The 27,546-nt window shown below is 46.9% G+C and overlaps 2 protein-coding genes across 14 annotated transcripts in view; one reads left to right on the top strand and one right to left on the bottom strand.

Moving 5' to 3' along the window:
• The first annotated feature begins 4,328 nt into the window (after nt 1-4,328).
• On the top strand, nt 4,329-13,461 carry Dmap1 (DNA methyltransferase 1 associated protein 1). Of its 2 annotated transcripts, none has more exons than XM_020178067.2 (11): nt 4,329-4,438; nt 4,665-4,774; nt 5,310-5,401; nt 5,674-5,869; nt 11,281-11,409; nt 11,503-11,670; nt 11,907-12,092; nt 12,242-12,313; nt 12,611-12,683; nt 12,819-13,114; nt 13,348-13,461. In XM_020178067.2, the coding sequence occupies exons 2-11, from the start codon at nt 4,670-4,672 to the stop codon at nt 13,405-13,407; spliced, it is 1,377 nt and encodes a 458-aa protein (XP_020033656.1). In that variant the 5' UTR covers nt 4,329-4,438; nt 4,665-4,669; the 3' UTR covers nt 13,408-13,461. The 2 variants fall into 2 exon arrangements, with proteins under 2 accessions (XP_020033656.1, XP_020033655.1); XM_020178066.2 differs by having other exon boundaries at nt 11,251-11,409.
• A 417-nt stretch (nt 13,462-13,878) lies between these two features.
• The window catches only part of Eri3 (ERI1 exoribonuclease family member 3), a 128,220-nt gene continuing 114,552 nt past the window's right edge, over nt 13,879-27,546 (bottom strand). For all 12 annotated transcript variants that reach the window (XM_074080324.1, XM_074080325.1, XM_074080318.1 and 9 more), the window contains one exon: nt 13,879-14,410. In XM_074080324.1, coding sequence (XP_073936425.1) covers nt 14,328-14,410 — 83 coding nt within the window. In that variant the 3' untranslated portion in view covers nt 13,879-14,327. The remainder of the gene's footprint in view (nt 14,411-27,546) is intronic.

Below are 27,546 nucleotides of genomic sequence, written 5' to 3'. Positions count from 1 at the left end.
TGGTCTTGTTAATTAAATGCAAAAGATTAAGACCTAACTTTTGTAACCCTAAGGTGTATTTTACCTCTATGTAGCCAAAATTATCAGTTATTTCTTATATGACTGATACTTGCTTCCTTTAATTGAGGTGTAATAAAGTGTGTTTTGTTTTGTTTTGTTTTGTTTTTTGGCTAAGCAGGTGCTCTACCACTTGAGCCACTCTGCCAGCTATTTCTTTTTTGTTTGATCAATTGATTTTTTTTGGGGGGGCGTTGTTTGTTTGATTTTTTTTTTCCAAGTCTCTATTGTAGCTCAGGCTCGTTTTAAACTCAAGATCCTCTTGCCTCAGGTTCCAGAGTGCTGGGGTTACAAGTGTGTATTTCCGTGCCCAGCTATTTTCTTTTCTTTTTTTCTTTCTTTTTTTTTTGGTGGGGCAGGTACTGAGGTTTGAATTCAGGCTACACCTTGAGCCACTCCACAAGCCATTTTTTTTTGGGAAGGGTTTTTTGAGACAGGATCTCATGAACTATTTGCCCAGGCTAGGTTTGAACCAGGACCCTCCTGATCTCTGCTTCCTGAGTAGCTGAGATTACAGGCGTGAGCCACCCGTTCCTGGCCCATGATGCCCAGCTTAAAGTTTAAAGTGTACATTCCTTTTTTTTTTTAATAACAGTACAAACAGATGCTTTACTTTAAAAAACAAAACAAAACACTGAAAACTCAGACCCCAGGACATGAGGGGTGCCAAGGTAGAAAGGATGCAGAATGAGTGCCAGGTCTCAGGCCCCTGATGCACAGTCTATTCAGCTAGGCTTCACTTCTGGCCAAGAACTTATTTTCCTGACCAAGGACAGGCCCTGCAGTCTGGGAAGCACAGGCAAAAGGCAGACATAGCTGACAGCCATCCCTGAGAAAGTAGTGAGCAGCTCCTGATTGGCAAGGGTGGGCAGGTAGAAGCCAAGCCAAGGGGCTTATGGCCCTCTGCTACAGCTCTTGGCAGGCCACATGCATGTACATTCTTAAATGTACAAGCTCAATGGATGATTGTGTAATGTGTATGTCAGCACATACCTCCTTCCAGATTAAGATGTACTTGAGTGTTCAAGTATATATTATTATATATTGCTTATATTACATACTGCTTATTAAATACTGCTTGGGGGTGTACTCAATGATACTGGCTTAGCATGCAAAGGCCTGGGTTCATCCTCAGCACCTCTTCCCCCAATATATAGAACATTCCCAGCATGCCATATGCTCCCTTATGCCTCCTCCCTGTGGATGCCCCTCCCACTGTTCTGACCTCTGTCATGCTAGATTAATTCTGCCTATTTTTGAACTTTATATGAATGAAATTATACAGTATGTATTCACTTGTGCCTTCTTTCACACATTCTGCCAGTTAAATTTATTCATATTTTTACATGTAGCAGGAATTAATTCTTTTGCTTGTGGTATTTCATTGTAAGAATACATCATGATTTATTTCTACTGTTGAGAGGCTTGCACTGTTTTCAGCTTGGGATCACTAGGAATAATCCTGCTATGTTCACTTTTGTTTACATTTTCTGACAAGTGAGTGCTTATGCACTTATTTCTTTTGGGAATAGGTCCAGGAGTAGAGTTGCTGTGACATCAGGTGTATGTATGTTCAGTTTTACCCTGTGTAGCTGTCAAGAGTTAATTCCTGCCAGAAATGTACTAGAGTTCCATTGCTGCACATCCTTACCAACATTTAGTATTGAGATCAGAGGGAAGGGACTAATGAGTACTAAAGAAACTGAAATGATACGTATTGTTGGAATGATAACCCTCTGGTGCTGAAAACAGACACACAAGAGACAGAAAATCCTGACAAGGCAATTTTCTCTTAATCAAGAGGGTGCAAGCATGTGCTCACTCCTGCTAAGCAAACATGCAAGCACAAAATAGCTGACAGTGGCTCCTCCTTATATCCCTGATGCAGTTGTACGTACCTACCCCTCACCTGGGATTTGTCCAGGTCAGAGGTTCACAGTCTTTCCCGATTGGCTAAAAGGCTTGGGGGATGGGTTAGGGCATGCAGTTTGGTGGGCAATGGAGTTGTACAGGAATCTGGAAAAAGAAGCAAGGACCCTTTAAACATGCAAGTTTAAAGATGGTGACCTGAGGAATTTTTAAGTAATCTAAGAGGATAACAAATACTTTGATAGAAAAGATCATTTCTCTTACATTACAGATTCCCTCATCAAACAAACAAACAAACAAAAAACCCAAAGACCAAAACAAAAAGTGTGAGGTCATTTCTAAGTATAACCAAACTAAGTATGTGTGTATTTGTGTGTATTTCACATTGTTCAGAAAAGGAACAATGTGATTCCAAACTCATTTTAGGAGAGTGGTACAATCTTGAACTCAAAATTACATGAAGAAGTTGGGTATGGTGGTATCCACTTATAATCCCAGCAACTTGGGAGGCTAAGGCAAGAGGATAATGAGTTTAAGCCAACCTGGGCTACATAGTGAGACCATGTCACAAACAAATAAACAAAATTAGATAAGAACAGCTGCAAGAAAGTAAAATGATAAGCCCATTTCAGTTATGACCAGGTTATTTAAAAATCCTTAATAAAATATTAACTACATGAATCCAATAGTGTACATCCTTTAAAGATGCCTGTGATCAAATAGATTTCATTCCATGCATGTAACATCAGAAAAGTTGTCAAATCACTATGTTAGTAGATTAAAGGAGATAATCGTTATGAATATATTGTAGCAGGGAGGAGGATCAGAAGAAAACAGATGAGACCTGAGTCCTGATGAAGCAGGAGGGGGGAAGGGATGGCATAGTAGAGAGAGAAAACCTAAACAATCTGAAGGTGAAGAAGGTCACATAGCACTAAGGGTAGAAGGGCACTAGCACTAGGTTGAAGTAGCCTACAGAATTGCATGTAACCATATACAAGTTAAACCTTGTTTTTAAATTTTATTACCTCTGTAACCTGCTTGCAAGGGTGTATAAGGTGAGACCCCTTTGCTCCCGGGTCTGTGCGGGCACAATGAAGCGTTGCTTCCTGCTAAACTGCCTCAGTGTCCCATATCTCAGCTAACAAACTTCCCACAACAATACTAATTGATGAAAAATTGCTAGCTCATCACCTATTTATGACAAAGGAATGCACAACACTTAGAAAACCCAGAAGAGGGGGCCGGCTCCTGGCTCCCAGAGTGGTTCAGAATCAGCTTAGCATAGGGGATGGAAGAGGGAGCCTTACCCAAAGTTAGGGAAGGAGTGGGCTTAGTAGCTGTGGCCTCTGGGGATCCCCCAATCTGCCCCTAAGAAAACTGTAGGAGGAGTTCCTAGTGTCTGTGGGGAAGGGGGTTTAAGAAGAGAAGTAAAACTTTTTTGGGGGGGCAGGTGGGGTACCAGGGATTGAACTCTGGGCCTGAAACTTTCTAGGCAGGCACTCTACCACTTGGGCCACACTCTCCAACCCTTTCTTCCTTAGGTATTTTCCCAATAGGGTCTCCTTTTAAGATTGGGCAGGCCTGGGCAAGGTTCTTCCTAGTTACACCTCCCACTTAGCTGAGATGACCGGCATTGCAACCGTGCCCCACAGTCATTGCCCATGTATCCTCCATGTTGGTGGACGGGTTTGTAGAGGCTGAAGCTGGGAGCTACTCCGCCCCCCGCCCCTCATCTCTTCGTTCTTCCTCAGGACCTCCCGTCCATCTCTGTCCAGGGAGATCAGCAAGTTTCTTCCCTTGAGGGATACCACTAGCTGCTCCCTTCTTGGGGTTGTACTTTGGGCCTCTGCCACTCTTAACTAGTGCAGCTAGCTCCTAGATTAGTGACATTTCAGGAAGTGGGGCTCCAGGAAAGCTCCAGAGGGCCCCGACCCACAGCCACCTCTATCAGAGGAGGTGCAAGTGAGGGTTCAGAGCCATTTTAACAGTCTGCGAAACTCGATGTCGTTTAACTCCTCATTGCAAGCTTAGCACGACGATGCCTCGTACATAGAAGCACTTAATGAACAGGGACAATTACTATCATTAACTCAGTTAATTTAAAAAATTAAATGTCCCAGGCACTGTGCTAATGTTTTACATGGATTTATTGGTATTTCATTTAAGCAGGTACTACTACAATTTCCATTTTGCAAATGAATAAACAAGTTTCGAGAAATTGACTTCCCAATGTCACAGAGCTCTGGGCTCAACGGAGCAACACAAGAGACAAGGCCAGAAAGAGCACACAGCCCGTCACTACGCGCGGGGTCGTGGGAGCCCAGGACCAAGATCTGTACAGCGCGACCAGAAGCTTTCTCATTGGTTTGCCAGTCGGCTCCATTCCCAACAAGCACCGTCCGGAAGTGTTTCTGTCCGCCGCGTTTCTAAAGCGTACAACCGGAAGTTTCTGCCCGTGGCTTTGCAGGGACAGGGGAGCAGCCGAGGGGGTTGTGGCCGGTTGACTCAGGTGAGGAAGTGCTCCTTGCGATGGGGGTAAGGAGGCTGGTGGGGCAGTTAAGAACGCTGAAGTGGCAGGACGCAGGCAGAACTCTGTCCTGACTTGGACCACTCTCCTTGAGGACCGCTCTTCACCCTGCCCCCACTTGGGTCTGGAGTAGACCCTCCCCGTGACTTGAGCCTGGTGCTTCTCCAGGCACTGAACTTTGACCATTGGGTGTTCCCCCATCTCTCAGGCGTGATGGCTACAGGCGCAGATGTGCGGGACATTCTAGAACTCGGTGGTCCAGAGGGGGATGCAGCTTCCGGGACCATCAGCAAGAAGGACATTATCAACCCGGACAAGGTAGGAGCGGCGTCTGAGAGCATTGGATAGGGGAAGCATTGGGTAAGAGGTGGGGGTGTGATGCCAAAAGAGAGACGGTGATGGGCTGCTCCACTTGTAGTGAGATGCATGATAAAAATGTATGCTGTAAAAAGACAGAATATCCTTGGTGAGATGGAGGAGGTGGGACATCGTGGGAGATGGTGGGGACCAAGAGTGGGAAACCTCCACGAGATGAGACGAACTAGAGAGTATGACACTTGTTAAGTTACTGGGAGGAGACCAAGATGTTGTAACAGTCTGAGAGGTGGGGAAAGGATTCCCTATTCTGACAGGTCAGGGCTCTGTCTGGATGAGGTGGGGCTGGGGAGGGGAATGACATGCGCAGACTGGGGATGCTTCTGTGAGTGGGTATCAGTGCCTTTATAGTTTGTCATTCATTATGGTTGTCATTGTACCTGTAGGTGATGGTTTTGTTCAGGGTTTGTGCTGGGCTGAAGACTTTTCAGAAAAGGGAGTCTAGATTATGGTTCCTTCTCTGTGGTTTCCTTCCCAGAAAAAGTCCAAGAAGTCCTCTGAGACACTGACCTTCAAGAGGCCTGAGGGCATGCACCGGGAGGTCTATGCACTGCTCTACTCTGACAAGAAGCAAGTATTGGAATCCCAAGTCCCCCCGCCCTCTATGCTCTGCCCCTGGCCCACTTGTCATTTCCCTAACTCCTAGTTTTCTCTTCCAGTTCTCTCCCTGCTTCCCTTCCCCAGCCAGGGCTCCTGTTTGCTTAGCAGGATACAGGAGGAGCTCAGATGTCTTGCTCCAGGACATGACTTCCTTGCTCAAGGGTATATCTGTTCCTTGGGCCCAGAGGCTCGATACACACCTTTTGATTTTAACCTTCCACCTCCCTAAACTCCACTGCTAGGGATGCACCCCCACTACTGCCAAGTGACACTGGTCAGGGCTACCGCACAGTGAAGGCCAAGTTGGGCTCCAAAAAGGTACGGCCCTGGAAGTGGATGCCATTCACCAACCCAGCCCGAAAGGATGGAGCTATGTTCTTCCATTGGCGACGGGCAGCAGAGGAGGGCAAGGACTACCCCTTCGCCAGGTTCAATAAGGTGAGCTACCACCATTTAGATATAGGCCAATACTGCCCACCTACTCTGAGCCATTTGTATACTCTTTAGTCTCCTTGTGTTAGCTCCAAAAGCATGCTCAGGCCCAAGCATGATTACCCACACAGTCCTGTGTCAAATGCATGTAGAGAAGACTGTGGGTCTTTCCTATCCATGGGGTCTTGTTCTTCCCTGAACCTACTCTAGGTTTTGCTAGCTTCTTTTGGCTTTTCAGATACTGCTGTTCATAGATGCTTTGCTTTTCTTACTCTGTACTTTCTCCCTGGCATGTCTCATTTACCCTTGGCTTCAGTTAACCTCTAAAAGTCAGTGACCCCCAACTTAATACCTCCAATCCAGAACAGTGGTTCCCATGTATCAAATCATCTCTTTCTAAAGGTTCCACAGGTGCCTCACATCAAATAGGTACCCCTGAACAGAACTTATAATCTTCCCCCTTTTTTCCCTGTTCCCAAACCTGTTCTTTTTCTTAGTGAATGGTACCATTATCTACCCAGGTACCCATACTAGAAACTTGGGAATCCTCCTTTCTCCCTTAGCTCTCAACATAGGACATAGAAGGAAGGGGGAGACAGATAATAGACATGTGAGGAAATAAATTGTATTCTTTCAGGTAAGAGCCACCAATAAAATTAAAGCACAACAGGAATGGATATGAAATGAGGTAAAGAATGAACCTTTAGGTATAAGGGAGGCTGGCTTTAGATAGGGTGGTCAGGAAGGGCCTAGTGTTTGAGCTAGACCTCAGTGAGACATCTAATCATTGAGTCCTGCTGATTCTCTTTCCATAATAAATCACGTCTCTGCCTATATTCTTCACTCCTAATCCAAGTGACTGAGATTATTAAGGCTCAGCCAGAGCAGGACCGTTTGCCCAGACTGTCCCAGCCAATGCTTGACTGGAAATCCTAGCCCATGACTTAAAGCCATTCTGCAATGTAGCCTCATACCTGCTGTACTTGGAACAGCCTATACTTAAGACCCTAAAAGTACTAGGGGCTCAAACCCAGAACTTCAAATCCTGATTTCTCTCCTCTTAGCCCAGTATTTTCAGTTGCCCTTGGACAACTTCCCCTGGATGGTGCACAGGTTTCTTAGACACAGCCGTTACGATGTCACTCCGTTCCTTCATTACACCATCATCCTTAATGCCCCTCAGATCCAGTGGAAGGAGAGTCTGGAGATAGAAGAGAAAGCCAAGAAGTGAGGCATCTGAGGTAGTGGGAGGAAGGTAGGCTGAGACCAGTTGATGTGAAGACAAAATAATATTCATTTTGTGTTTAGTAAACACTGCCCAATGCCAAGTTGAGGCGTAGGCATTGAGGACACAAAAATCAGACACAAAAAAGCCTATATTGTTGAGGAGGACTGGAGGGAGGTAGAGGCAATTACAGTCTAGTGGAATACATGCTGTATTAGGAGGCCTGAAGGTCATGGAAGTTTCCTGGAGTAGATCCTGAATTGTCCTGAAGGATATCACCAGGTGGTATTAGAAAAGGCAGTGCAGTGTCCTTTTTAGGCAGAGGGAACAGTATGAGCAAAGGAATCAAGAAAATTTAAAGGGTCATGTGAATAGGATATTTTGGGCATTTCCATGCTGGTTGAGCCTAAAACCTAGGGTAGGGTGTGGTGGGCGGTAAGGCCAGAGTGGGCAGCAGAGGCCAAGTCAGGTGCTTGCTTAGCAACTAGGCAAGAGAATTTAGACTTTGCCCTGATGTCTTTGCTTAGCCACTGACAGATTATGAAGTTGGAGTGAAATGAATCAATGACCTTCCTCTCCAGTACCGTTTCTCCCTGGGGGTCCCACTCTCAGTTGGTAACTCCCCATCCATCTCCTGTTCAGGTTAGAAACCCCAGTCATTGATGACTTCCCACCTGAGCCCCATGTTCCTGTTACGGAAGCTTTAGTCTCTGTCCTCTTTGCTGTCTTCCACCAGTGCTGCCTTTCCACTGTTCACCTGCATCACTGCTAACACTGGCCAGTTGCTCTGCCTGACTTTCAGCCCTGTGTCCTCAACTGCTGCCAAGTGGTCTTCCATCTGAGAAACATGACCTTGAGCCCTTCTCCTTAAAACTAATCTTACGTTTCCTGTGACTGCAAGAACTAATTCCAGAATCTAGCAGGGCACACAGGCCTGTAGCAACTGGCTTCTGCTGACCCATAAGGCTCTTTTCATACCCCTTGCCTCACCCTTTTGTTTCCTAGCTTGCCCCTAATTGCCAGGCCCTCACTCATTCTCCTCATGGCTGTGTTCATACTGCCCCTCTGCCTAGGATTCTCTTTTTCAATCTTCACTAGTTTTCTTCTACTTAATCTTAAGACTGAACCAGGCCTCATTTACCTCTTTTCTGACCAACTCTTGTCTCCAGACTGGATCTGGTGTCAGTTGTTACACCCTTTGTCATCAAGCCTGCCACACTATTAGAATGATTATATTTTCAGCTGGGCTGTGAGCTCTCTATGTTCCCAGCATAGGTATAGCAGGCCCATGATAATTTTTGGGGGGAGCAGGGGCAGTACTGGGGTTTAAACTTAGGGCCTTGGAGCTTGCTAGCCAGGCCCTCTACTACTTGAGTCATGCCCCCAGCACTTTTTGCTTTAGTTATTTTTCAGATAGGACCCTCATGTGGTCTTTTTTTTGCCAAGGGAAAGCCTCAGGCCATCATCCTCCCAGTTATGCCTTCCATGTAGCTAGGATCACAGGTATGCATCACTTTGCTTGGCTTATTGAGCTGGGGTCTCCCTTTTTGCCTAGGGTGGCCTAAACCTTCATCTTCCTGATCACTACCTGGGATTATAGGCATTTACCACCATTCCCAGGCCAGTATTTGTTGAGTGAGTGAGTGAATGAATGAATGAATGAAAGAACATCTTTAATTGACTATGAGCATCTTGAGAGCAGGATTGGCCTGGGTTTTTGAGCTTTTTAAAAATAAATAGGAATCTGGGGCATGGCTCAAATTGTAGAGTGCCTGCTAGCAAGTGCAAGGCCGTAAGTTCAAATCCCACTACCACCCAAAAAAAAAAAATGCATAGGAGGGATATATAATCAAGCCACTATTTCTAGAAGAGGTGATGCCTGAAAAGAGATCAATAGGATGAGAATGTTATGTAGGTCAAAGGAACATGGAAATGAGAAGGTATTTTAGGCAAGAACAAAGGTGAGAGAAGAGCCTGGTAGAAACTGCTATTCATTTAGAATTTTAGGATTCATGAGAGACAGTGACTGCAGGAGGCTAGATTACTCACTTATGTGTTCATTGATTCAGTGGATATTCCTTGATCCTTATGGTAGGAAATGAACTTGATAACTCTTGCTCTTGAGGAGTTTGTCAGTTATCTAGAAGGCACTTTATTTTGGAGGTTGGAGGTTTTTAGGGTGTTATGGTGACATGTAAACTGTATGTTGTAGAATAGTGCATCTAAATAATCTGTGAAGGAGGTCTTCCTTTTTCTCTCTCCTCCTCCCCCTTCTCCCTGTTTTTCCCTCCCTCCCTTCTTTTCTCACACTTATATATATTTCCAACTCTTTTTTTCAGTGAAAGTAACAGTAAAGTTTATTAGGACAGTTACACTGTCAACTAACTGAAAGCGGGTATCTCTAGAGTGAGAGCAATGGGGTCGGGGGAGAGAGAGAGACATTTCCTGTTCCCCACATAGGAAATGGGAGCAAAAGCTCTATATTTCTAACTTATCAGAGAATGATAAAGATAAAATTATAAGAAAAAATAATACAAGTCCATATTTCTTCATATATTCAGCAGAACATGGTTACTTTATAAAAGTTTTTCAGTGCCTCAGTTTACTTTTTTTTGTATGTGGTACTGGGGATTGAACTTGGCCTCTACCAATTGAGCCATCCACCCAGTTTGTTTTGTTATAGTTTGTTTTCAGATAGGGTCTCATAGCCTCAACTGCAGTCCTCCTACCTCTGCCTCCTAAGTAGCTTGGATTACAGGTATGTATCAGCAAACTCTGTGTGGTTTTTATTTTTTATTTTTTGGTGGTACTGTAACATAAATTCAGGGCCTCATGCTTGCTAGGCAAGCACTCTACCACTTGAGCCACACCCCCAGCCATTTTTTTGCTTTAGTTATTTTTCAGGTTAGGGTGTTGGAGGGCTTTTTTCTTTGCCTAGGGCTGACCTTGGACTGCGATTTCATCCACACCTGGATTATTGATGGAGATGGGGTCTTGCTAACTTTTTTACCAGGCTGGCCTTGAACCTCAGTCCTCCTGAGTAGCTGGGAATACATCAATTCCCATTTTTACTATAGACCAGTAATGACAATCTGCAAACAGCCTTGTCCTTTAAGTTGTACTGTGCCACATCTTGGCTGCAGATAGAGAGTTGGAAGAGGACTGAATGGAGGCTGAGACCATTGAGGAGATTGTTTCTCTGATCCAGACAAGTGATGGTGCTAGTCTGGCCTGGGATGTGGCAATGGAGATGAGAGAGATTTTGGAGGTAAAGCTACAGATTTGGTGAAAGGAATTAAAAGATGACTCACAGGTTTCTGGCTGGGGCAACTGGATTGGATGATGGTGACATTGAGGTCTGGATTGGGGATAAGAGTTTGAGAGGGAAGGTGATAAGTTTAGGACTGAGCGTGTTAAGTTGGGACCTCTGGTAGGAATTGTGCAAGAGTTGGCTGGAAAGAGCAATTGTGGTCTTGAACAGAGAAGAGAAGAGAAACTTCCCAGATCCATGGCAGCATTGACTCTTTCCTTGGGTGTCTGACAGAACCAGCTGGTGGTGATACTTTTTGTCTCTGAGGGCACTTGGGGTTGGAGCCATGGGTTAACAGGCCTTGACAGGGTTGCATATAGTGGGCTAGGATTCAGGTGTTTCTATAGAGATACCCCCACCCTGGAGAGCGCTGAGGAAGTATCAAGTCCCACTATCACCACTGGATGGCAGTAGTGCTTTACATTAAGAGTTGTATGCATTAAGAGCTCCTGGGCTTTTTTTTCACTGTCTGGGGTATGTCGCTATCTGCCTGACTCCAGATTTGACCTTTGGATTCCACAGAAGTGCTTACAAGTGGACCCCTCACCTTTACTATGGGGTAGGAGCATGTGGCCTGTTACCAGGCTCTGGAGCTGAAGACAGGATGAAGTTGCTCCTGGAGTGAATCAGGCAGGCCCCAGTCCCTGGAGCCTGCTAGGGCTTCTGGTCAAGCAGACAGGTTCTGTTCTCACTGTAGGCTGCCCTCTGCAGGGGAATAGGCAGAGGATTTGCTTTGTCCAGCTGAGGGGTTGGCAATTAATAGGAGGGTCTGTGGTCATGGAGTCAGAGCCCACTGGATGTGACATGACATGACATGGGTGTGCCCCCACCTGTGTCCCTCTGTGCCAGTAGACTGTGCAGGTGCCTGTGTATTCAGAGCAGGAGTACCAGCTGTATCTCCACGATGATGCTTGGACTAAGGCAGAGACTGACCACCTCTTTGACCTCAGCCGCCGCTTTGACCTGCGTTTTGTAGTTATCCATGACCGGTATGACCACCAGCAGTTCAAGGTGAGCTGGTGTGCATTTGCCCGTGTGCCTGGCTGGTAGGCTCCATACCATACCTCTCTTGTGCCCTGGAGTGTTCACCTGTCTTATCCTCAGAAGCGTTCTGTGGAGGACCTGAAGGAACGGTACTACCACATCTGTGCCAAGCTTGCTAATGTGCGGGCTGTGCCAGGCACAGACCTCAAGATACCAGTATTTGATGCTGGGCATGAGCGACGGCGGAAGGAACAGCTGGAGCGGCTGTATAATAGGACTCCAGAGCAGGTCAGCCCGGAGCCCCACATACCTCTCCTCCAACCCTGAAACCCCTTGCCTCCATCTTCCTTGGCCTCAACTCCCTCTCCCCCAGATTTCCCTTCCTTGGCCCATCCCTTCTCCGAGGCCACCCCTGGTTCTCTTCACCTCCCTCCATTTCCCTCACAGCCCAGCATCCTTTACCTCCCTGGCCACTTTCCCTATGTGTTGCTCTTACATACTTCTCAGTGTCTCTCACTTTCTAGGTGGCAGAGGAGGAGTACCTGCTACAGGAGTTGCGCAAGATTGAGGCCCGGAAAAAGGAGCGGGAGAAACGCAGCCAAGACCTGCAGAAGCTGATTACAGCAGCAGACACCACCGCAGAGCAGCGTCGCACAGAACGCAAAGCTCCTAAAAAGAAGCTACCCCAGAAAAAAGAGGCCGAGAAGCCGGTGCGGAGGTTGAGCTCAGGGTGGAAGGGTTGCCTGGCATATGGCCCCACCTTGAGTGGAGAGCTCTGAGAGCACCGACAGCTAACAGGCTGGTGGGACTGACCCTGGGCACTTCCTGTGACACTGTGGTCCCATAACTCCTCTCCTAGGCTGTTCCTGAGACTGCAGGCATCAAGTTTCCAGACTTTAAGTCAGCAGGTGTCACCCTGCGGAGCCAGCGGGTATGTGAGTCACCTCATTTGGTGTGTTTGGGCCCTGGACTCCAAATGTCTAGAGCACTGCAGCAGGTAGGGCTGGAGCAGTGGGGGAGGTGACTGTAGATCGATGTAGTCTTGCCAGGATCTCAGTGTGTGGCAAGGCTGAAGTCACAGCTTTCACTATATTCCACTTCATGGCTGTTTCCTTTTTTGCCGATAGCTACTTCCAGGTTTCCACCCTTACCCCCTCCGCCTTTAGTCCCCTTCATGCTAAGATTCTTGTGAGCACACAAGAATGCAAGTTTGCTTGCATTATTGCAGATGAAGCTGCCAAGCTCTGTGGGTCAGAAGAAGATAAAAGCCCTGGAACAGATGCTACTGGAGCTTGGCGTGGGTGAGTGTAGGGTGGGCCCCACAGGCTATTAAACCCCTCTCCCTCGCTCCCCCAGGCTGTGGATGAGGGCTGGGAAAGGGAGAGCAGTTCGTGGTGCAGGCCTTTGACCACATCCCTGCTTTGTCCTGCCTTCAGAGTTGAGCCCAACCCCCACAGAGGAGCTTGTGCACATGTTCAATGAGCTGCGGAGTGACCTGGTATTGCTCTACGAGCTTAAGCAGGCTTGTGCCAACTGCGAGTACGAGCTGCAGATGCTGCGGCACCGGCATGAGGCACTGGCCCGGGCAGGTGTGCTGGGGGGCCCAGCCACATCAGCAGTGGGCCCAGCTCCAGCCTCTGCTGAGCCTGCAGTGTCTGAACCTGGACTTGGCACTGACCCCACCAAGGACACCATCATCGATGTGGTGGGTGCACCCCTCACGCCGAATTCGGTAAGAACCTGGATAGGCGGGGGAGTATACCCTGGCGCTATGAGTGAGCACATCCACATGCTTACACAGGCCCCACTCTCCAGTGCCTGCAAGGGAGTGGGTCACTGCCTTGAGGGTCTGTGGCCAAGGGCAGAAGTGGGTTGACCAGTTGGGGTCACTTTCTCTAACAGTGTGACATACATTAACTCTAAGTCAGTCAGCCACTGACCTTAACATCTTCTGTGTCTCCACAGCGGAAGCGACGAGAATCAGCCTCCAGCTCTTCTTCTGTGAAGAAAGCCAAGAAGCCATGAGAGGCCACTGGGGTGTGGGTGGTGCTGTGGTGTAAATAGAGCTGCTGAGTTGGACTAGGCTGCTTCTGCTTCCTTTTCCTGCACTTCTGATGTCTCTGGCAGAGAGGCTGGGGCAGCAGCCAATCCATAAGGATGGTAGTTGGGGCTTGCCCACATTCAGCCTTTAGTGGCCTTTGATCTCTAACCACTAACCAACCTTGCCCAAACTCCTACTCCTTGAACACCTATGGTTTTACATACAAGATGGCCTTACACATAGCAGTGGCTTTGGAGATCAGCAGTTTTGAGCAGAGCCTTGTGCTCAGACAGTCCCCACACCCCATGGGGACCCTGTGCATCTTTAGTGAGGGTTGTCAGTTGCAACTTGACAGCCTTACATGGAGAGGCAGCCTAGAGCATAGGCTGACTGTTTCATATCCTATTAGCACAACAGTCTTAAACACAAGGATGGCTCTGCACACACACTGAGGGTCTTGTTTCCCCAAATTTATTCAGTGGCACGTTCACAGCGGGGATTGGGGTAGACACAAGGTGGGGCCTGATCTGTCCTGGAGCCCTGGGGGCACCACACACCATGCACTATGGATGGGAGGGGGCACAGGGGGGCTTAGTGGCCCCAACAGAAGCCTGAGTACCAGGGAGGAGGCAGTGAGTACCTGGATCCCCCTAGCCCAGGCCCACAATGGGAGGGGCTGATACTGGGCCAAGACTGAGGGGTGGGGGGTGGTTTGGGCACAAAGTGTCCAACTCCAGAGGGGCCAAATGGCCAAGCCCTTGCCCAGGGCATAAGCCCATAGGGCAGCTGGGGGACACTCTGGGCGCAGGGCTGTGCCACTCCCTTTTCCCCTCTGGTGAGGAAGAGGATGATTCTGGGCTGGGCTGAGAGCTACCCTGTCCTGCCCCATCCCGTCCTCAGCCAATCAGAATGGTTTTGATGTCTGCTTGAAGATGAAGCCTCGATATGCGAGTGTCTTCATGATGTTGGCAATGTTTTTGCAGTCATCTAAAAGAGAGGAAGAGAAGACATTTAGATGGGCCCCAGGTCCTTCCCCTCCATGCCCATAGGTGCTCCTAAAAGGGTGGGGGCGGAAAGCAGAATCAGACTCGGAAGTCACAGGCTCAAGGGGGTGGGGAGGGATCCTCCACCCTGGTGGCAGCCTTTTGAGCTTCATGTAGGGCTGATGAAGCTGGGCCGGCAGGAAGCCTGGTCTTGATGCTTCTCAGTCCCATAATTCATGCTGGAAATTGGCCGGCGTGTCCCATCCTGGCCCCAGTGGTGATGTATGGGCACCGTCGCAGTAAGAAAAAGGCAGAGTAAATGTGTAATTTCTCCCTTGACGGCCCCCGGCCGCTGGGCGATTCTTCTTGTTGGCTCTGCGTGGGGACGGGCCGTCCGCCACACTCCGTCTTCCCGCCACCCGCCTTGATGTCTCCATTTCATTACTGTGTGGCCATTCATCACACCCACGGCCAGGGTGACTTTGCCGGCATTTGTGTGTGTGTAGGAGTGTGGCCCAGGACATAATCACTGGTGACAAGGCACAAGGCTTGGCACTGCTGGGCCAGGGCCCTGGGAGATAACATCTCCCCTGGGCACCTATTCCTTTATGGCCTCAGAGGAGGGCGCAGGTTTGTGCCCCTCAGCCCTTGCCATCAGTTCTGATCTACTCATGCCCTGCCTCTGTCCCAGTAGGCTCAAAGCTGGGTGATGGTCATCTTTTGGTATCCTGTCTCTGCCCAGACCCCAGGTTAAATATGCCTGGCATGCGCCAGACCCTATTACAGTTTGTCTGATATGGGTCTCTGAAAAGCTTGGATGCTCTAGGCTGTCCAGGCACCCTGGAGGCTGCAGGCACTCTGGAGACATGGCCAGGACTTACTCTACCACCACTGGCAGGAAGGAAAGCTACTCAGAGCTTGTCCCATTAGAGTAAGCCTCTGATAAAAACTGCATGTGGCTGGGTGCTGGTGGCTCACACCTGTAATCCTAGCTACTCAGAAGGTAGAGATCAGGAGGGTTGCTGTTGGAAGCCAAATAGTTCATGAGACCCTATCTTGAAAAATCCTTCACAAAAATAGGGCTGGTGGAGTAGCTCAACAAAACAAAAAAAACCCCAAAACAAAAACCAACAACAAAAAATCTCAGCACCACAGTCCTCATGGGATTGATGCTGTGATTGCAGAAGTATTGTACATGGATGTCATAATCAAGTGGTAAGGTCAAGGTTGGGTCAGGAAGCCTCTGTTCCCTTCCACTGAGTCCCTCAGGCTTACTCTGACCAGGACCTTGGCCTGGGAAAGGGCACGCACACTTTCTTCCCCACTGAGCTCAGAAAGGGCTTGTAGGTGGGGGAGGGGTCTGGTTAGGGCTTATGGTAGGCAAGTCAGACAGGGTCTGACTTGTATGTACCTATGGTGGATATGGGTGTGGAAAGGTAATACCTTGTTTCCCCAGGGACTCAGGAAGCCATGAGGGCTAGTCTGAGGAAAATGGTGGGAAGACGAATGGGTGGGTAGTGGCGACCATGGCAACTCCAGACGTGACCCATCCCTGTGGTTTATGGGCCGGACACACACCCCGCTCAGCTGAGGCCCTGTCATTTGTCTCCCTTAGTGTGTATGCCTGTGCTGTGAGGGTGGAGGAGGGAGGGGCTGTGACAAGAGGAGCTGGGCAGTTGACAAGGGAACAGGACAGGAAGCGACCCAGGAGGGGCATTATGATGGAGCCTTAGGACTGTAATGGCACTGCTAGAGGGGCTATGATAGGGTATTTTCTTTCCATATAAGACTAGCCCTATTAGGGTACCTCCAATCCATCCCTTCTCCTGTACGCCTATACTCTGGGGACCATGGCCACTGTGCATATTAAGAATAAGTCCCCTCGTTATCTGCAATTACCCAGTGGCCACACACCTCATTTCTTCCAGCAGAAAAGAAAATTAGTTTTCTATTGACTTCATCTGGCTCCTCCCTCATTGCTGGACAAATCACTCAATCTGCCTCCCCTGGCCCAAGTGAATGTCCCAGCCCAAACCCCCAGGCCACCAGCCATCCAGTGGGCATGCACTGACCTACTTGTGCTGGGAGGGGTCCACATACCCCAGTCTGTCCTTGATCTCTTCCCATGCCACACATTGGATGACTTCACCCAAATCCTGAGCTTCCACTCCCCCTGGAGGTTACCCTCTTCAGCCTGGATCTCTTTTTTGAGTTCTTTACCATAAACTCAAATGCCTCTCAAGTACCTCTTTCTGATTAAACAGACTTAAAAAGAACTAAATCATAAATTTTCTCCCTAAGCTTGTTTTACCTCCCTACACCAATGATGGCATCACTATCCACTCAAAGTGCCCAACAAAGCCTGAGTTAGGCTGACACCTTGCCCTCTTCTCACTCCCTAATCTAATCAAATATGAACCTCTGCAGATTTGGTCTCCTTACTCTAATCATCTACTTCCCTGGCAGCAGTCACCATGAGTCATCACCTTTTGTCTGGATTACTACAACACACTGTCTTGTCTCTCCCTCTTGTACACAACATGATCTTTCTTACACAAATCTGACCAGGCCCTTCCCTGTTTAAATCCCTCAGTGATTCTCCTGCCCTCTGTTTAAAGCCTACCTTCTTTAATGTGACTTAGAGTCTATGCAAAAATTGATCCCTGTTACCCTGCCACTCTCTATCCCAAATCCTGTGTTCCAATCTCAAGGAACCACTTTTTTCTGAAAATGACAAAGTGGGCTTTAAAGTCAGAGAAACATGTTCCATTCTCATTTTCCTCCAATGGATGCATGCCATGGAGTAGTGCACCAAGTATTTATTTCTCTAAGCTGGCTCTCCCCTAGGGGTAATAATAGCTAGTGTCACTGTGAGTACTGAACAAGGTGCTACATCCCATGTCTTTGCATAGCTGTTTTTTTATTTTTAATGGCAGTACTGGGGTTTGAACTCAGGGCCTACACCTTGAGTCACTTTGCCAGTCCTTTTTTGTGTGTGATGGGTTTTTTTTCAAGATAGGGTCTCATGCACAATTTGCCCAGGCTGGTTTCGAACCACAATCCTGATCTCTTGCCTCCTGAGTACAGGCATGAGCCACTGGCACGTGGCTGCATAGTAGTTCTTTATGTTTGAAATACCTCCTTTTATAAAGAGGAGGCCAGGATGCTAGTTATCTGGTGAGAAAGTATATACTATACAATCCCTGGCAGAGATGACAAGGGCCTGTATACCTGATAAAAGGACCTGTTGTCCTTCACTCTACAAACTCTGACTACTGACTTACTGTTTACTGGAGATTCTGGAGTCTAATTTATTGCAATTCGTTCACTACAATAGAGAGAGATCCTAAGGGAGGAAGAAAGTTGGTGGAGTTGACCTTGCAAGTTGGTAGAATGATAGTTACAGGTTGTTAGCTCAGGGCTCTTTTTCTTCCTTGACGTTTGGTAAGAGTCAATGCAAATTACTGATCAGTTAAAACATAAAAGTCAATGGCACAATTAGAAGACAAGGAACTTAGCAGAAGAAGCACCATGAGTGATCTGGGGCTTTTAATAGGCCAAAAGTTCAGAAAGAACCAGCAGCAGGGTGAGCCCAGTGACAACAGTCTCTTGTAGAGTCCTCTGCTTGAATCTCTGAGACCACCTGGGTTAGCAGCCTTGCCTTCTAGTACCTCTTGCTGAGCTAATGAGGCCAGTCTGAGGCTACTATGTTGTGGGTATGGTGGGGCACAGCCTTGTGCCCGCAGAAGGGGCCTCTTAAGAGTAGGCATTCACTTTCAAATCTTAGAAGGATAACCTGTTTTTATGTTCCTGCAGGGACATCAACTTGAGATAAGATGTTCCTTTTCTGTTTTGCGACATTAATATTCTTAATGTTGGAAGTATTTTTATATCATCAAGACCATAATGGGAGGGGTTCAACCCTCAGAGAGGAGATGGGCAGACATGCATCTGACAAGGATTGATTAGTTTGTTGGCTGAGTTCAAGAGTAGTCACATATCTGGCAAAGGAGCTGCTAGTGGAAGGGTGGCTGAGATCTCTTAGGACATCCAGTGGGAATTCAGAGCAAACAACCTGAGGCTGACATGCATTCGCCAGTTAGCTGCACTGATCTGGGAACTGGAGGTAGCAGGTCTGCACTAGGAAGACTTTCAGGAGGGGAAGGATCCAAGAAATCCCTGGAAAGTCATTCATGCATTCAAATTCATTTAGCAAGCATGCACTCACTCTTTCTGTATGCTGGGCACACAGAGACCAGTCTGTGTTTAAGGGATATGCAAGACTGTAGTTCCCTGCCTTCCAAGAGCTCAGAGACAGCCCTGTAAGGGGTGCAGTGCTGAGAAAAGGAGGCATGGAAAAGTCACCTAGTTCTGCCTGAAGCTCAGGAATGGATTCTGGGAAGAAGAAGCTAAGTAGAGATCTCAAGAGATGTGGGAGGGAGCTAGCATGGTAAGTTGGGGTTAAAATGAGGAAAGTGTTGTCATATACTGAATACTACAGACACATTTCTGGAGGTAAAATGTGGAGTATCCAAAAAAAAAAAAAGTTTAGCAAGGGAGTGGGTGGGGATGATGAAGTTAGGAAGTAACAAGATATGAAGCTGGTGAAGTTACCACTGACTGACTAGAGGAATCTCTAAGGAACCCAAATGAGCTAAAGAGCTCAAGATTTTATTCTGGTAATGTTGCAGACAGTAACTTGTTTAAGGAGGGGAATGACAGGATCAGACATGTGTTTCAGAATTATCCTAAGTTATAAAGATAGGACCAGAGGGGTTAACCTTGAAGGCAGAGAGATTAATTAGCAGACTGTACCATGATCCAGGATAGAAAGGGCCCAGAACTAGGACTGTGGTGGTGGATATGGAGGTAGAAATGTATTGATGGGGTAAAGAAGGATGGAGGGGCAAGAGAGTTAAACAGAATAAGCAAGTCATGAAGAGGGGCTTGGGAGGGTAGGAGGCCTGGGAGAGGAATGAACATAGGATATAGTGCCACTCACTGAGGTAAAGAATCCCAGAAGAGGTGCAATTTTGGGGCAGTGATAAACTTAGCTTTGGATGAGTTAACGTTCTTATGGGACACCTAAATTTATCAGACGTTTCTTATGACTTCGAGGCTTGAGGAGTCCTTCCATATCCTAGTGTTCTAAAAAAAGCTATCCTATATTTTCTTCTAATGCTTTCAGCTGTATTTTAAACTTTTTAATCTCTCTGGAATTTATTTTTGTGTGTGGTAAGAAAGAAAAGCTCTAACTTTATTCTTTTTCTGATGGATAACCCATTGTCCTATCACCATGAATTAAACTTTCCTCGTTTTCTGCACCTTTTTGAAATGACACCTCTATCACATATAGAATTTTCATACATGAGTCTGTTGGAGCCAGGAAGGAGAATGGACATGAAAAGGGGTAAATCAAATTGGGGAAACAGGAAGGGCAGCAGGGTTGCAAATAACTGACCTTAGGGGCTGAAAGGAACAAACATATGCTGAGATCCATTGGGGTATCCTAGGCCTCATGCCTAAAAACCTTTGCCTGGTAACACACCTTAATAATGATCCCCAGAAACTGGTGAGGGATGGAGCCAGAGTCCATGAACAGGGACCAGTAAAGATGGGGTTGTGGGGTTGAGCAGGCTGGGGAAAAGAGTGCAAGGAACAGGAACCATGCTGGTAAGACAGCAAGAATCCTGGTGTTCTAGAGCTTCAGTTTGTCAGTACATCTTTTTGTCTGCCTGTCTGGGCATCCTGACAGTCCTGAGAGCAAAGTGCTGCGGGTCAACCCTGGCCCTACTTGACAAGACTGCTATATTAAATGCTGTCCCAGCCCCACCTGGGAAATAAAAACTTACACTAAAAACTTATCTGTTGTTTATCTGAAATTTAAATTTAACTAGCATCCTATATTTTTATTTGCTAAATCTGGCACTTCTATGATAGGGGCCATCCATAGCTTCAGCTGGTTACAGTTCAAGGTTTAGCATCAAATAGTCGCTTGAAAGGAAGAAGGAGAGGGGCAAGGCAGTGAATTTAGGACTGAAATAGCGGAGGGCCCCTGTCTATCCTTAGATTCTGAGTTCAGGGTTGGAAGTGTGGCTCAAGTGGTAGAGTGCCTGCTTGGTAAGCACAAAGCCCTGAGTTCAAACTCCAGCACTACCAAAAAGTAAAAAAAAAAAAAAAAAAAAAGTTTCCTGCCCTTAGGTCCTGAGTTCAAATCCAGACTCTACAACTTAGTAACTATGTGAACTTGAGCAAGTTCCTGAACTTTAACTTTTTTGTGTTTTGGGTTCTTCTTCTCTAAAATGGGAATGATTATTATAGCAGGTACTTCCCTCAAATGACTGTTAAAAAGATGAAATGAGTTTTTATATATGAAGTGCTTAAAATCAGTCTGTGTTAGTTATCATTAATGTTATTACAGTAATATCCAGTAATAATATTGTTGTTTTGACAATATCTTGATATCCCCCATTGCCTTGTCCCTGGTTACAGATTTGGTTATGAAATTCATGGTCACCTTGGCCTTCCCAACATACTTCCCAGACATACATTCCCTCTACCCACAGACAGGGTCCTTATATCACAACTCCAAAGTGACCCCTTCTCTCAGCCCCTCCCTTAAGCCCCCTCCACCCCACCAACGTGCCTAGAGGTGCCACAGGGCTGATGGTGAAGGATGACGGTGGTTCCACAATAAGGGGAAAAGGCAATTTCATCTTGATTAGCAGGCGATTTCTCTCTCTGTAATAAGCGCGCTCCAAATAATTAGCGTGTTTTACGTAATAATGAAATTACAGAAATGCAGTCCACTTATTCAAACAACTCACCATTACCATATTTTTAAATATTAGACTTAATTAGAGTTTATCACTTCAGAGAAGTATGCGGACCGAAGATGTTTTTAAAAAAATCCTCATAAAGTGTTTATTAAGCGCTGGTAAAGCTGGGATAATGATGTGTTTGGAAATTAAGGCAATCAAACACTTACCGCTGCTCCTGGAGGCTGGGCATGGAAATGAGGCCATTACACGCCCATTACCCGCCAGCTCACAGCCACTTGGCGGGGTGTTGGGGGAGAGGAGGATGTGCTTGGCCGAAAGGGCACAGTGCCCGGAAATGCCTGTGCCAACCTCCCAGAGATGCCTGACCAGTAAAAGCACAGCATCAAACCCTTAAATCATTTATACCACATTTGGCTCCCAGGAGCCCAACTCAGACTTGGCAAAGGTATATGGCTAGATTGGTCCCAAATGCCAAAAAACCACCCAAGACCCACCCTCACCCAGGCTCCCAGGCCTGGCAGGACTGGTCAACTCCATTTAGACTCAACAGGCCCAGAAGCCAGGGAGGTCAATGAGAGGGGTGAAGATGAATCACACCTGCTAGTTCAGGTTCCTGCCAAGAAGCTACAGACCCAGACCAGATGACCACTCTGAAGTCTGGGCTCCATAAAAAAGGGTCACTAGAGTCATGGGAGGAAGCTGAGGATTGAGCCAGGAGCTAAAGAGGCAGAAAAGCCAGTGGTCAGGTTCAGGAACAACAAACCTGGGGACAGAACCTAGGTCAGGGAAAGCAAACAAGAAGGGTGGCAGGGAGAGGGGCTGGCGTTCCAGGCCCCATTTATCCCAGTGAATAACTAATTCCAGAATTTATAGTGCTGGGTTTTTGTTCTGTGGCCATTTATATCTGCAAGGGGAGGAAATGAAGAGGCAGCATGGACGCCACATCTTTCTGTGTTATTGCTTGTCTGCCATTTGCAAATCATTATTAATTGTGGGCCCTGGTGGCAGGCTGGGTGGGGGCCGGGCTGGGTATATCCACATAGCTCTTCATCAAGGACCCCAGCCGCTGCCCCAGAGAGCCAATTACCCCACCCTGATTGGGATCAGATAAAGAGGGAATTTTTACAAATTAGGGAATAAATAGAATTTCCACACAGGGCGCGGGCAGGACCTGAGAGGCTATAATGAAAAACCATCCGTCACTATCAGTGCGGCCTGGGCACGCAGCTCCAGCATTCCGCCCTCCCCTCCTTGTGGACCCACCCTAATGCTCAGGAGCCTGGACAGGCAGGTCTAAGGACATTCCAGCCCTTCTAGGGTCTGAAAGTGTGAGAGGAGTCCTCAGGGAGTATGTATACCCTGTGGCCTGGAGAGGCTTGGGTACAGCTCAAATATTAGTCAGTGCGGCCTCTCACTTTGCCTGCCTGCCTCCCCTTGGGGTCTTGGAAAGAAGACTGAGGCAGTCCTGAGAAAGACAAGAGTTGGGGACCACAGGGCAAAGACCACATCTGTGTCCCTACAGCCATGGCAGCCTTAGGGCAGAGCCCTAGCCCCCTGGACCACTCACTCTGGGCTCCCATTAGTGCTCCTCCCCTTGGATCATTAAATATGTATATCTTATTACACGCCTTGTTAGAGTATCGAGCTCTATTGACTGATGATAAATCCTGAGCCTCATCCTGGCCATAAATTTATCTGGAGATGATGAAGACTCAATAATCTAGTCAGGCAGATAATATCATCGGGCCTTAAAAAAGATCATTACATTATATGTCAGAATTAAAAGTGAAATACACCGTAGTAACAGGGCTGCTGTTCCGGACATTACAATGGATGCCTGCCTCCCCTAGCCCATTTTCATTTTCCAGACCTCATCCTGGTAGAGTGGTCAGGCAGCCTCACCTGCCTCCTAGCTCTGGGCTATCATAGCTAGCAGCAGAATAGAACCAGATAACCCATGGTCAAATGAAGAGGAGCTGGTCTGGGAGACTGGAGGCAAAGAGGTAGCTATGGAGAACAGCTGAGTAGACCCACCATACCTGGCAGTTACATATGCCTCAACCAAGCTTCCACATGACACTGTCCCTACAGGTCACCCATGGGACACAATTCTGGGGCTGCCAGTGATTCCAATAGGAAAGTGTCAGGGCCTCACCCATTCCAGAGTAGCCTGAACATCCAGGACAGATTCTTTACAAAATGTGGATGCTGAGATTCAGAGCAGTCAGACTACTTGCTTGTACTACCCTGGACACCTTTAGAGCCTGATGTTCCCTGGAACATCAGCCTAGCTGGAGCCTTCCTGTGAGCATGTGCTATCAATCCAGCCCTGGTCACCCCCTTTGAGAGGTCTGCTGCCCAGCCTCCATTCTGACCTCTAAGAAACTATGCTGCTGTCTCTCCAATCTTTGACCTTAGCACTAACACTTCTCTGTTGGACCTTTTTCCTACCCATTTCCATAGTAATGCCCTTAACATTATAAGCATCCTACTGCTCTTCCTTTGGTATGTTAAATCCAAATATCCCTAGTCACTGACCATTACAGACTTTTTCTTTCACTCACTGGAATGTGGAAACCATTTACACCTCTGCTCTCTCCACGTGCATCATCTCTCCTGCTCTTGTCCTCACTTTTTTCCTTGCCCACTTTGGCCTGCACACCCCTTGAGCCATGTTGGCAGAGACTACTACTCCCTCCCATGGCCAGAATTGATCCTCCATGGTTGGAGCCATTTCTGGTGATCCTATCATCCTTGCCAGTCACTGAGTTAGAGGTGGGTGAATGTTCTGGCTAATGAGACCTGCAGGTTAATTTTGCAGAAGACGCCTTCAAGGAAAATTTCTTCTTTACTCCTATGAAGAGATGCACAAGGGGGAAAAAAAGATCTTTATATATTTTCACATCTGCACATAATGTCTGAGATTGCAGACTGTAGAAGTCATCTTCCAGCCTGAAGGAGAGCTAGCCTGTGCAGACCATGCTAAAGATCAAAAAAAAAAGAAAAAAAGTAGAAAAATGGAAAATAAATCTGGATCCTTGATGGCAATGCTGAGCTGCTGGGTCAACCAGTCCAAGATCACCTTACCTCCAAATATCTAACAAATTCCCTGACTACTTAACATATTTTAAACTGGGTAACCTATGGCCTATCATTTTCTTGTAGCTGAAAGTATGTTAAGTGATACAGAATGTGAAGGCAGAATGGAGACTGACACAGGAATGGACTGTAGAGTGTAGAACTGGCTAAATAGAAGAGCAGGCAGGGCAAAGGGCTACTTGAAATGAGGAAGTTGGTAATCCTTATTATGTTATTTTATCTATCTATCTATCTATATATCTCTCCATCCATCCATTTTGGCAGTACAAGGCCTTGTACTTGCCTAACAAGTGCTCTATTACTTGAGCCATGTCCCCATTCCTTATTATGCTGTCTAGAAACATTTGCTCAAATTGTTTCTTGCTGGGGTGAATATGACCAAAGTGCATTATATGCATATATGGAAACATCACAACAAAACCCCCCTGTATAACTAATAGACAGTAATAAAAATTGTTTGTTGCTATATCTTAGGAGACAGGACACAGTACTAAAAAGGCAAAAAGAGACAAGTTTAGACTGAAACCCATGTAACAGAGGCAGGAAAATAAAACTTTACTGAGAAAGATGTTTTAAGTCTGTGGCTTGCAATGTCAGTTGACTGAAAGCCCCTCGTCTCTACAGTCATCAGACTCAGGCCTCTTCCTTTTTTTGTGCCCTAACATCTCCAGACTATTTCATGGTGCAAAACAGCTGCTAAAGGTCCAACTATAAAACCTACATTCTAGGAAAAGGGAAGATGACAGGAAGGACAAGAATAGTGTACTTCCCAGCTGAGTTTTTTCCCTCTATCATTCCTGAAGTTCCCACATACCACATTTCCTTTTTTTTTTCAATATAAACACATATTTATTGTAGTATTTATATATGTCTTAATAATACCACATTTCCTTTTATCTCAGAGTCAGGGCCATACTGAGCTGGATGGTTTTTATCAGTAATCCCAGCACTTGGGAGGCTGATGCATGAGGATTTCCAGTTCCAGGTCAGTTATTTATCTGGGTGCACATTGATACTTTAATTACAAAGGGGCTCTATTAGGTGAGGATGAAGGGAAACTGAGTGTGTACCAGGTAGTTTCTGGCCTAGCAACTTAACAAGACCCTTGCCTTTGGAGCTTGAATGCCATGGCCCATTCACTTCTAGCTTTTTCTTGCCAGTATCCTCCACACTCCATTCCCTTTTCCTTTGGTCACCCTTGCCTGGAAAAACCCAAACTGCCTTTTCTAGGTCTGCATTTGGAAAAAAAAAAAAAAAGCAACCTTATTAGTGAAATCGGCCACGGTATAAAAAACTGCTCAAGCTACTTCACCATTCCAGTTCAGTGTGTGCTCTTTCTCTTTCTCTTTCAGGACAATGTCAAATTTCTCTCATTCCCACAAGGGTCAAGTCCCCTACGCCGTCAGCACCCCAGCCCCCCTTGCCCATGTAGCCTTGTCTCCTACTGTACAGGAGTCACACTGAAGCCACTCTCCTGCATTTGCACAGTCCTCTCTTCACACCTGTCACAAGAGGTGATCAATCTTGCCATCACTTTTGAAGTCCTTCATCCTTGAACCCAGCACCCAGGCATTCCAAATCTGACAATCCTGAGCCCTGCTTGCTTTTGATCCAGCCCCATCTACCTACACATGGCAACAGATAAAATTTATCCCATCTGGGGACAAGTCTCCCTCTAGCTGCCTTTCCCACTTGGCCAATCCCCAACTCTCCTCCTTTTCAGAAACAAGCCTCAGAGCTATTTAGACACTCAAGGCCACCTTCTCTAATGACCCCTGTGGATGGGTAGGACCTCTCAGCTTTGACTGATACTCCTTGAAGCTCCCTTCCCTTGGCTTCAGTGATATCCCCCTTCTTTCCATCTCATCTTCCTAGTTTCTGGGAATACTCCTTTTCTTCTGACTGCCCCTCAGATATGGTATTGCTCAGAGCAGTCACTGGCCCTCTCCCTCTCATCCTCTCTTCTCTCTCCCAGGGCAAGCTTATCTACCTCTGGGGCTTAATTTCTAAACCTGTATTCCCACCATTGTGGCCCAGGCTACACCATCTCTCATCTAGGTATTCTCTTGACAATGGGAGTTCTTTCCCACTACAGATCTGGTCATTTCACTCCCTGTCCTAAAACACCTCAATAGGACATTAATAGAAACCATGATGAAAAATAGAAACCATGATGAAATAGTCACTAGTGTGGAACTAATGTTAATTTCCTGGTGCTGACAATTGTCCTGTGATTCTGTAAGATTTTAACATTAGGGGAGGCTGAGTAAGTGAAATATAGAACCTCCCTGAAAATATAAAATTAGTTCAAAGTGAAAAGTTCAAGAATTAAGAATCTAAATAACTACCACTTCTTCCAATGGCTCCTCACTGCTCCCAGGATGGCATCCAAACTCCTTATAAAGTATAGGAGATCTGTTCCTGTATACTTCTCTGGCCTCATCTTTCTCACTCTCCTGTTCTATAGTCCAGTTCAGGCTCTCGATTTTTTTCACATGCTCATCTTCCTGTTTGGAAAATGGCCCCACTCCACACATGGCACTATCCTCATCCTCTGGGATTGAGGCTTGCTTGGTCCCCTTTGGGATACTTTACCTCGGCCCCCACCTTTGTGTGAGAACTTCTTTTGTGTGTTCCCACAGCACCCAACATGCCCCTGTGGTGACTGAGTCTCTGTCACTCCCTGCTACACCACAGACCCCTTAAAGGTTATCCACACAAAGGCCTTCAGGAAATATACATGAAGTAGATGAAATGAAGGCCTGGAAGAGAAGAAAGGGTAGGGGGAGCAGGGTAGAAGGGCAAGATAAACCTACTCCAGCCTGACATTGCCACCCAAAGTCTTCACATGCTAGGCTCTGAAAAAAGTCATGATCCTTGTGCCCAGCTTCCATAGTACCAGAGGTTTCAGCTTCTTCATCTCTGCTCTCTCCTAGTATCTTGGTTTTCCCAAGACCCACAGTACCAAGAGATTGCCTGGGACCTTATCAGTTGCAGGGGTGGTAGTGGTGGTGGCATTGGGGCTCTCCAATCCTAGCAGCGATGCCCTGGAGAAGAGCCTTGCTATGCCTGGGACTCTGGGAAGGGGGCTGCTCTTCCTAAGCCCAGTTCCACCTGGTAAATATTTCATCCTCAAGCTGCTCAGCTAATCCCTATTAATTTCAATACTGCCGCCTTGCCTGGCTCAGCTCCCAATGCATTATTTATCCCCTTTGTTTGTTTGTCGTTAACAGGTGGGCCCCAACGGAGGCGCTGACTG

This window comes from Castor canadensis, chromosome 7 (genome assembly GCF_047511655.1).
Source record: "Castor canadensis chromosome 7, mCasCan1.hap1v2, whole genome shotgun sequence".
Lineage (NCBI taxonomy): Eukaryota > Metazoa > Chordata > Mammalia > Rodentia > Castoridae > Castor > Castor canadensis.
The sequence above is the reverse complement of the archived record's forward strand: the minus strand, read 5'-3'. Positions and strand labels throughout refer to the sequence as shown.

What these genes read in the sequence shown, in the direction of transcription:
- Dmap1 (XM_020178066.2), top strand. Translation starts at nt 4,670, where the DNA reads ATGGCTACAGGCGCAGATGTGCGGGACATTCTAGAACTCGGTGGTCCA. An exon ending in ATAATAGGACTCCAGAGCAG is followed by an intron (nt 11,671 to 11,906) that starts GTCAGCCCGGAG and finishes CTCACTTTCTAG; the next exon opens with GTGGCAGAGGAGGAGTACCT. An exon ending in CACCCCTCACGCCGAATTCG is followed by an intron (nt 13,115 to 13,347) that starts GTAAGAACCTGG and finishes GTGTCTCCACAG; the next exon opens with CGGAAGCGACGAGAATCAGC.